Here is a 10,618-nt window from a genome sequence, read left to right as displayed (position 1 = left end):
CTTTCTTTCTTTCTTTCTTTCTTTCTTTCTTTCTTCTTTCAGTACGCTTCATGCCCACCAGGGAGCACAACACAGGGCTTGAACTCACAACTGTGAGATCAAGACCTGAGCTGAGATCAAGTCAGACATATAACGGACTGAGCCACCCAGCAGCCCCAGCACCCCTTTCTTTGACTTAAGTCCATTTTAATTTGGTTCGTCCTACTGTCAATGTCCTAAGTGAGAGAGGGAGAAAAATGAAGCTGTTGGGAACGGGCCTTAACTAATGAAATGCAGGTTATAATACGAGTTTCTGTAACCCTATAAAGTGACATCCCTCACTTAGGGGGGAAAGCTGAGAAGAACTAGAAGGGTTTGGGTATCATTTAAAAGATAAGGCTGTGCTCGGATTCTGTGTCCCCCTCTCTCTCTGCCCCCCCCCCCCGCTCACACTCTCTCTTCTCTCTCTCAAAAACAAATCAACGTTAAAAATAAATAAATAAAAGATAAAGCTGAATCAAAAGTCTCTCTTTTTCCTCGTGATCAGTCTCCTTCAGGCTTTTCCTCTGCAATTGCCCATCCTACTTTCTCTCTGCCTTTCTGACCCTCCCGGCCTCTCTCCCATCCCCCAAATTTCTTTTAACCTTTCAAGTTTATTTATTTATTTTGAGAGAGAGACAAAGAGAGAGCACAAGTGGGGTAAGGGCAGAGAGAGAGGGAGACAGAGGACCTCAAGTGGACTCTGTGCTGACAGCAGAGAGCCAGCCCAACGAGGGGCTCGAACTCATGAACCGTGAGATAATGACCTGAGCTGAAGTGAGACATTTAATTGAGCCACCCAGGCACCTCCCCAACTTCTCTTTTGCTATGCATCTCTCTTGGCATGTCTTTCTCTGCCTTTCTGACACTGTGTGTGTGTGTGTGTGTGTGCATGCACATGTCTCTCTCTCTCTCTCTCTCTGCTCCCTTCTTTCCCTCTCACACCTCCCTCTACCCTCTGCTCGCTCACAGGTCCAGAGGAAAGCCTCACACCAGCATATAGAGGGTAGGAAAAAGCCATATAGGGTGGGTGGTGACCATTAAGGACCTTGGAAAGTCCTTCCAACGCCCCCCTCCCCACCCACGGCAATTCCAGTCCCGGGGGCATCCAGTGGATGGGTTCCCTGCGGCGCCCCCCCCGGGACTCCCACAGGCAGGACCCCTTGCCTGAGATGCCAGGGCCCCCCTCACCACTGCCTTGGTTGCTCTCGTGGAGGGTGACATAGGTGCCCGTAAAGTAGTAGACGAGCTGGTTCTGCCGAATGAAGAGAGTGCTCTCGGTGGCGATGGCGTCATAGATGGTGGCAGTGAAACTGGCCTGAGGGCAGTAGAAGGAGCCTACCCAGCAACTGTCAATGTTCAACTGTGGGGGAGCGGAGTCAGAGTCAGCAGTGAGCAGGGCTGCCTCGGCTCCCCACCCCCCCACGGCCTGCCTTCAGGGGACACAGCTGCTCTGAAAACTGCCTGGGATGGACAGACACCTGCCCCCAGGGCTCCCTCCCTGCTCACCGTCAAGTAGTACCTTGTGGCCGCGCTTCCCTGACAAGGGGAAGGAAAGCAGGTGACCCAGGACAGAGCCAATTGGGACTCTGTGTTTCTCCCCAGAGTTTGGCAGTGCACGACATACTCAACGGTGCAAAACAACCTCAGTCCCCCAGGTCACGGTCGGGGTTGCACCTATGTGGATCCCAAAGATCGCATGCTTGGCTCGGGGCACATGTGAAACAACCCTATTTTACCTTGAACACGGCTGGCTGTCGGGCTGACGCTATCTGAGCTCACTGACCAATCGCTAGCACTGGCGATGCTCACTAACGGTGGGAAAGCACCACCAGTGGAGCGTTGTTGCCTAAAAGGCTGAACTAAAATCCATCACGCTTCTAGAGCCCCACACCAGTTTCCGGGCAAAAACCATATGGGGCGTTATGGACCGAATTGTGTCCCCACTCCCAATTTCTAACCCCGCCATGAAGGAGATAGTTAAGGTTCCCTGAGGTCACGAGGGTGGGCTCCTAATCCTCTGGGACTGGTCTCCTCATGAGAAGAGGGAGAGACACCAGAGATCTCTCTGGTTGCTCTCGTGCGCACAGAGAGAAGGCCATATAAGCACTTGCTGCCAGCCGGGCAGAGGCCTCTCCGGGCACCTTGATCTTGGACTTCCAAGCCTCCGGAACGGTGAGAATATAAGTTCTGGTTTAAGCCCCACGGTCTGCGGTGTTGTTATTTACGGCAGCCTGGGCCACACAGGGGCCAGAGGAGCAAGTGCATCCACTCCACGAAGAAGCCAGCGGCCAGATCCCATAGGATGAAAGCCCTGGTGCTTTCACTGCTTGAAAAGAAGGCGGTCGATGAGGGGAAGCGGGTGAAGCGGGATGCAGGTGTACAGGTGAGAAGAGTACAAGAGCCTTAACCAAACGCAGTGTGTTGGTTCAAACACTTGCTTCAAACAAACCAACAACACACCAACAACAAACCGACTCTCAAAAGACGTTTTTAGACGACACACAACGGCCAGACACATGAGAAGGTGCTCACCGTCGCTCGCCATCGGGAAAATGCCAATCAAAACCACAAGGGTGAGGCCACTGTGGAAGACAGTACGGAGGGCCCCCCAAAAATGAAAAATAGAACTAGCCTATGATTCGGCAATTTCCCTACTGTTTACCCAGAGAAAATGAAACCACTAACTTGAAAAAATATACGCACCCTATGTTTTATTGTAGCATCATTTACTATAGCCAAGATATGGAAGAAGTCTGGGTCCGGTCATAGATGAACAGATAAGGAAGACGCGGTACACACACACACACACACACACACACACACACACAGGCATATGTGCGTGAAATATCACGCAGCCGTAAAGAGATGAGACCTTGCCACTTGTGACAACATGGATGGACCTAGAGGGCATGATGCTCGGGTACGTGAGATCACTCGGCCCAGGGTCACACAGCCAGCGGGGAGCCGAGCCAGGATCTGGAGCCAGAGGGTCCGGCGCCAGAGGCTTGTGTCTTCCCTCCACGCTCTCTGCCTCTCGTGGGAGCTGCTATGGCTTCAGGGACTCTTCCCACAGCTCCGGGGCCCACTCTGGAAGGGCTGAGGCCCAGCACCTTCAAGAAGCCCCAGCCCAGCGCCTTCCCTGCACCACTCACCTCCACGAGAAAGAAGTCCGTGAAGCTGGTGTCAGTCAGCAGGACGGACTTCTCATCGGGAATGCCACCCAGGATGAGCACGGGTGTCTGGTCCACGGTGTGCCACAGGGGCCTCGACGGGACATTGATGAAGTACCGGGGAATCAGACTGAAGATCTGCCGGGGGCGGGGGGCGGGGGGCGGGAGGGCTGCTCAACACTCCGCCTACCCTCCATGGCTCCATCTCATTTAGGGTAAGAGCCAAAGTCCTCACCTGACCCATGAGGCCCCACACGATTTGTCCCTGTCACCTCCCTGACGCCATCCACCACCGCTCTCCCCCTGGCTCGCTCTCTCCCAGCCACGTGGGCCTCCTCACTGCTTCTCAGGCTCCCCGGGCACAGGCTCACCTCCGAGCCTTTGCACTGGCCGTTCCCCGTATATGAAATGCTCTCCCCCAACTATCTACGTGCTTCCTTCCTCTCTTCCTCCGAGACTTTACTCAAATGTCCACCTCCTCAGTTGTGCCTTTCTTGACCATTCCATTAACCGTGCGATCCTTTCCTGCACAGACCTAATCCCCTTGCCTCTGAACGCTCTCCAGAGCACTTACCACCTTCTCATCTACTCTGGAATTTACTTGATTGCGTGTTTGCTATATGGTGTCTGTCTCTCCCCCTAGAATTTCAGCTCTATCTGGGTCTGTGTGTTCACCGAACGAACTGCTGAATGAATGAATGAATGGATGGATGGATGCACCATGATCAAGACTCTGGATGCAGGAGGGGCGCCTGGGTAGTTCAGTTGGTTAAGAGTCAGACTTCTGCTCAGGTCATGATCTCCCAGCGTGTGAGTTCAAGCCGCGCATCCAACTCGCTGCTGACAGCTCAGAGCCTGGAGCCTGCTTCAGATTCTGTGTCTCCCTCTCTCTCTGCTCCCCCCCCCCCGCCCCATTCACACTCTGTCACTCTCAAAAATAAACGTTAGGGGCGCCTGGGTGGCGCAGTCGGTTAAGCGTCCGACTTCAGCCAGGTCACGATCTCGCGGTCCGTGAATTCGAGCCCCGCGTCGGGCTCTGGGCTGATGGCTCAGAGCCTGGAGCCTGTTTCCGATTCTGTGTCTCCCTCTCTCTCTGCCCCTCCCCCGTTCATGCTCTGTCTCTCTCTGTCGCAAAAATAAATAAACGTTGAAAAAAAAAAAAAATTAAAAAAAAAAAATAAACGTTAAAAAAAATAAAGATAAAAAGACTGTGGGTGCAGGAGACAGGCAGACACAGTTTCAAGTCTCCTTCCATGTGCTGACAGACTGTGGGCAAATGGCTCCATCCCTTTGGGGCCTCAGTTTTCTCCTCTTCAAAATGGGTTTGTGAGAGTACCTTCCCTCCCGGAGTCATTGCGAAGACCGAAGGTGATTGCATATTTAGTGGAGCACTCCCCCGGGGGCCGGGCATAGAGTGAGCACTCTGTAAGTGGGGTCTCCCGCTTGTGTGGGAAGTAACTGGGGCCCCGGCCTACTGTCTTTAACCCACGTTTTCTACCACGTTTCTCTACCACCTGGGCCCCTCACCTCGTTTCCCACAGTGAATTGGAGCGTGTTATCTTGCTGTTTCTGCAAGAAGCCGTTGATGTTCACGTGAAACCTGGCAGCAGGGGTGGGGCAGGGCACAGGTGAGGGTTCCGGTTTCAGGGGCTCCTGCCATAGCTCACAACCACCTCCCTACCCTGCTCCCTCCCTTTGGTCTCCTCCTGGCTTCTTCGGGGATCTGGAGATTAGGAGGACCCTCCCAGAGTCTACCCGCTGCCCTGGACTCGGGGAAAGGGCACCTTTTATTTTGAACGAAGGGCCCCAGGCCATTGCTGCTGACATCCACGTACATGACCACACTGCCGTTCTTGATGGGCATGGGCGTGTACCAGCTCATGGCACACACTTCCTCTGCGTTGCACCGCTCTGCTGGTAGGAAGTGGGCACCGAGGCTGCCGGGCCTCCCAGTGGCCCCCCACCAAGGCCGCAGACCACTGGGATCTCCCTGTAACTCCTCGTGGCCCTGCTCCAGGTCACAGACCCCACCGCGGCCCCCTAAAACCTCCATGCTCCCGCCAGGCCACGGGCCCCTCTGATGACATCAGCCTCCCGCTGAGGCCCCCAGCAAGCTCCCCACACCCTTGCCAGGCCACGGCCCCTCCGGGTGCCCTCCAGGCTCACCTTTGCTGCGGAAGGGGGCTCCCTCCATCTGGATCTGTAGCTGCTCTATCTTCCAGCGATGGAAGTTGACTGGGGACTGGAAGGTCACCAGCACCAAGGGCTTCAGCCCTGTCAGGTGGCCTTTGCGGACCTGGGCCTCGGAGGACTGAGGGCAAGGTGGCCCCGCAAATGTGTCTTTAAGAGAGGTTCTGGGTACCTCTGCCTTGAGCCCACCTTTAGCAGCCCATCTTCTCGGACTGGGTGGGAGAACAGTCTCCACCATGGGAAGGTCGGAGAACAAGGTGTAGGCCGTGTGCTGGGGAGGTGACAGACCAGGCTAGGAGACAGGCAGAGGGGCCAGGGGCTGTGAAGGGAGTCAGTAGGTGTTCCTGGAGGAGGTGAGGCCAGGGCCATCATCCTCAGACAGGACATGGATGTAGGAAACACTCAGAGAGTGGCGGCATGGGATGTGCACAAATGAGAAAGTGGGAATGAGCCTCCCTCACTCCAGGGGTCCCAGTCCCACCCTTGAGGCTTTAGCCCCCCTGTAGAAATCTGACTCTGCCATCCCCACCAGTCAGAGGATAGCCAGGTTTGGCGGCCGGGGCCTGTGGGTGAGGGGGGATGGGGCAGTTACACAGAAAGGAACGGGGAGGAGAGGAAGGAGACAGTCAGGACCAGCTCTTGGAAATGCCAGGACCCTCGCTGGGTGGAGAAAGGCAGTCAGGGCTTAGGGTGCAGAAGAAAGGACAGAAGGAGAAGGGTGTGCCAGGTGTGTGGAACAGCATGAACAAAGGCTTGGAGGCAGCCCCAAGAGAAAGGTGCATTCAAGACGCTGTGGGCGGGGGGTGGCCTATGAGACCAGGGAGAGAGACTTAATGGGTCCAGCCGCCTTTGCACAGCCCTTTATCCCGAGGAATGCCTCGGCCAGGCCCCTGTCAACCCTGCCAACGGTACCTGTCCCGGCCCTATCTCCGAGTTTTTCAACCACAGGGTAGCAGGTGTTGGTGAGGCAGGGATCTCCTGTAGGCAGTGACCCTGGTCCTGTCCACCCTCAACTCCTGCCTAGACCCTGAGTCAGCCTCCTCACTGTCTCCCTGCCCCTGCCCTGCCCACCCACCCCCACATAGCAGGAGGGAGCCTGGGAACACTGGAGTCCCATCGGGCCCTCCTTTGCTCAGAACCTCCTCACGGGCTCCATCTCACTCAGAGTGGAAGCCGAGCCCTCCGTGTGATTCGCGAGGCCCTCATCACCTCCCTGCCCCACCTCCTCCCACTGTCCCCTCACTCATGACTCCTCACACACAGCAGCCTCTGTCCTTCTTTGGGGCCATCACACTAGCCATTCCCCTGACCTGGGATATTTCCCCCAAGTCTCCGCATGGTCATCCTTTTCATCACTCAGGTCTCTGTTCAAGCCTCTTCAGAGACCTTCTCCAACCACCCTGTAACACCCTCCTTTCTAACATAGGACATTTTATTTTCTTCTTCACCCTGATGACTCTCCAGAAATTATCTTATGTATTTATTTGCCGATCGCTTCCCTGGTAGCCTGAATCCATAAGGAATATCTAGCCATGTTGTTAATCATTATATCCCCCATGTTGTTAAAAAAAAAAAAAAAGAATCTGACTCATTGAAGGTGTTGAATGGCCAGAGAAAAGTATTGTTATCACACTTTTACAGATAAGGAGAGAAGATTCGTGGAGTAAAACTGTCTGCCCAGGGTCACACTCTACAAACTTGTTGCTAGCATTCACGGAGCCCTTTCTATGAACCAGGCACTGCGCTCAGTGGCTGTCACATATTTAATGATTTTGTCGAGTGGGTATGATCATTATTGCATCCTTGTTAAGGACGAGGAAACTTTGGTACAGAGAAGTAAGTAATTTGCCAGAGATCACAGTTATTAGGTCACAGAGCTGGGATTTGAACACGGGCAGCCCAGCTCTGGAGCCCACAGTATTAACTATCATGCTACACTTCCTCCAAGGAAACGTTAAGTCAATGGCAGGTTCAAACCCCGGCCTGCTGCCACCAAAACTTCACTTCTAGGCCACAACCCTCCACTGTCCACAAAAAGCTTACTTGGGCCAAAACAATCTTGGAAAAGAACAACAAAGTTGGAGGACTCAAACCTCCTGATCTGAAAACTTACTACAAACCTACAGTAATCAAGACTATGTGATACTGGTATATGGGCAGGCATACAGAGCAATGGAACAGAATTATACCCAGAAGTAAACCTTTACAGTTATGGTCAAGTGACTTCTGACAAGGGTGCCAAGACAATTCATTTATACATATGGTAGTGGGATAACTGGATATTCATGCAAAAGTTGGAACCCCTACCTCACACCATACACAAAAAGTAACACAAAATGGGTCAGAGACTTAAATGCAAGAGCTAAAATGAAAAGACTCTTAGAACACGCGAGTAAGTCTTCATGACCTAGGCATAGCCTTAGACAGCACCGAAAGCACAAACAACAAAAGAAAATACTGATAAATGGGACTTCATCAAGGTTAAAAACTTTGGTGCCATCTTATGGTATGTGAATTTTATCTCAATAAACATAAAACCTTTGTTCTTTAAAGGACACCATCAAGAAAGTAAAAAGGCAACCCACACAATGTGACAAAATGTTTACAAATCATACATCTGATAAGGAACTAGTATCCATAATACATAGAGAAAGTTTACGATGCGACAATAAAAAGACAAATAACCCAGGTTGGCACCGAATTTGAATAGATATTTCTCCAAAGAAGATAGAGAAGTGGCCAGCGAGCATAGGAAAAGATGTTCAACATCAGTAGTTATGAGGGAAATGCAAATCAAAACCGCAATGAGATACTATCTCACACCCACATCTTTTGGCTATAACCAAAAGATGAACAAGTGTTGGTGAAGATTTAGAGAGACTGGAACCTTCATACGTTGCTGATGGGAATGTAAAATGGTGCAGGGGCTTTGGAAAACAATCAGGCAGTTCCTCAGAAGTGAAACAGTTAACATTTGACCCAGCAAGAGAACTGAAAACATATGTCCACACGAAAACTTGTACCACACATCTTTATAACAGCATTATTCATAATTGCCAAAAAGATAGATAACTCAGATATCTATTGATTAATGGATAAACAAAATGTAGCACATCCTTACAATGAAATATTACTCAGCCATAGAAAGGAAATACTGATATATGCTACAGCATGGATGAGACTTGAAAACATGCGAGTGAAAGAAGCCAGATACAAAAGGCTGCCTATTGTACAACTCCGTTGACATTTAATGTCCAGAATAAGTAAATTCATAGGAACAGAAAGGAGATTAGTGGTCTCCAGAAGCTGGAGGAAAGGGGTACAGGGTTTCTTTTTAGGGTGATGAATGTGTTCTGGAATTAGATAATGGTAACGGTTGCACAACTTTGTTAATATGCTAAAAACTACTAAATTGCACACTTTAACTGTTGAATTTATGTGAGTTACATCTCGATTTTTTTAATGGCAAAAAAAACAAGCTTACTTGAGCACCTACTATGTGTCTTGTGGGATACTGGGAATCTTCTTGAATCCTTAGGGTCCCCAGGGTCTGGTGGTGCCACCACTATTAAAATGTTACAGATTGGGGAAACTGAGCCCACACAGAATGAGTTCACTTCTGCTGCACTCACCTCTCCACCGCAGGAGTAGTTGATCTTTAGGTAGTATGGGAAGCCCAGGTATTTCTGCAAGAAGAGGTTGGGCAAATGTCCAGAGCCCAGTGGGATGCGGATCCATGACCTCTCCCATTCACCTGACCCCAGTCCCCTCACCTCGTTCTGGTCGGTGGGTGCATCCACCAGCAGGCTGAACACACTGTCCAGCGTCTCCAGGGGCTCTAGATCAAAAAAGCGGTCGCTCCTGCCTTCCTCGCCTACCGCCTCGAACTTGATCAGAACAACGTGCCAGATACACTCCTGGATATCCTCCTTCGCCCACAGCCTCCCCGGTGCCAATAGCACCGCCAGTAGTGCCCACATGGCCCGCAGGACTCGGAGTTTCGGCCACGCGGGGCCAGCAGGGTACATCGCGGGGCAGCGCGCAACGTGACTCGAACCTGGAGAATGGGGGGGTCAACACCCGCCAGCAAGACTGCGCCGGAAAGCCGTCTTCTGAGATGCTACCACGCACCTGAGCTTCCCCTGGCGCTTGCTCCTGGCCCCACCTCTGCTCAGACTTCTGGCCCCACCCCTGCTCTTTCTCCTGGTCCCACCCGTGCTCTTGCTCCTGGCCCCTCCCCTGCTCTTGCTTCTGGCCCCGCCCCTGCACTTGCTTCCTGCTCCGCTTCTACTCCAGACTTCGCCCCTGACCAAGGTGCTGTATCTGCTCCTATTCTTGATCCCACCTCTACTATTAGTCCAGGTCCCTCCTCTACTGTTGCTCCTGGACACGCCCCTGCTCCTGGTTTCGCCTCGCCTCCTCGCTTCACCCCTTAACCTCGCCCTGTAGTTGTTCTTTGCTCCGCCTCTGCTCTGCATCTGGCCCCTACTCTTCACCGGGTCTCGGTTACTGTTTCTGACTTTGTCTGTGCCCCACCTACTTTCTCCAGTCCTGCTGCTCCCTCTGGTCGTGCACCTGCACTTGCACTTGCACCTGGTTTCGCCCCCACTTTTTGCCCCGCCCCCCCACATCTCTTCGCATCTCCCCTTTCTCCTGGCCCGGGCCCTACCCTGGTACCGAGTCCTGTATCTAGCCTCTCCCTTCTCCGGATCCTCGGCCCAGACCTTCCCCACGCCCCGCCCCTTTCCCTGTCCCCGCCCCTTTTTCTCTCCTGGAGTTTGCTCCTCCCTCTGCTTCCCCGCCTTGTCGCGCCCCTGTTCCTCGACCCATCCTAGCTCTTCGACCCGTTCCTTATCGACCCGCCCTTTCCCCTGGTCTTTGGAGAGCTGTTCTTCTCGATCCTGCCCCTCGCCCCGCCCCCTCCTAAAGCCACGCCCATCCCCCTTAGAGACCCTCTCTTTGCCTTGGGATCTCTTCTCGCCACTGGCCTTCCCTTCGCCCCGCGCCTTCTCCTCGCCCTGCACCTTTTTCTCCTTCCACCCCGGCGCTACCTTGTCGGTCAGCACTTTCTCTATCCTCACCTTCCCCCCGAGACGCGACACCTTTTCACCCCACTCTCTCTTTTCACGACACTTTTCCATGCCCTGGACAGCGACCGGCTCTACGCCCCGCCTCTTGCAGCTTCGCCCCTACTCATCTCTCCGCTTCTGGGCTTAGCCTTTCCCTGCTCGTCGCCC

At 53.0% G+C, this 10,618-nt stretch overlaps 1 protein-coding gene across 1 annotated transcript in view; it reads right to left on the bottom strand.

Moving 5' to 3' along the window:
• CATSPERG (cation channel sperm associated auxiliary subunit gamma) overlaps window positions 1–10,594 on the bottom strand; it is a 25,540-nt gene extending 14,946 nt beyond the window's left edge. The window contains 8 exon segments of the mRNA XM_032591416.1: window positions 1,210–1,381; window positions 3,174–3,329; window positions 4,719–4,791; window positions 4,976–5,102; window positions 5,358–5,502; window positions 9,014–9,067; window positions 9,155–9,438; window positions 9,922–10,594. Coding sequence (XP_032447307.1) covers window positions 1,210–1,381; window positions 3,174–3,329; window positions 4,719–4,791; window positions 4,976–5,102; window positions 5,358–5,502; window positions 9,014–9,067; window positions 9,155–9,438; window positions 9,922–10,522 — 1,612 coding nt within the window. The 5' untranslated portion in view covers window positions 10,523–10,594.
• Window positions 10,595–10,618: the final 24 nt, after the last annotated feature.

This window comes from Lynx canadensis, chromosome E2 (assembly GCF_007474595.2).
Source record: "Lynx canadensis isolate LIC74 chromosome E2, mLynCan4.pri.v2, whole genome shotgun sequence".
NCBI classification, from domain to species: domain Eukaryota; kingdom Metazoa; phylum Chordata; class Mammalia; order Carnivora; family Felidae; genus Lynx; species Lynx canadensis.
Note: the sequence above shows the minus strand (reverse complement) of the source record. Positions and strands in the feature narration are given on the sequence as shown.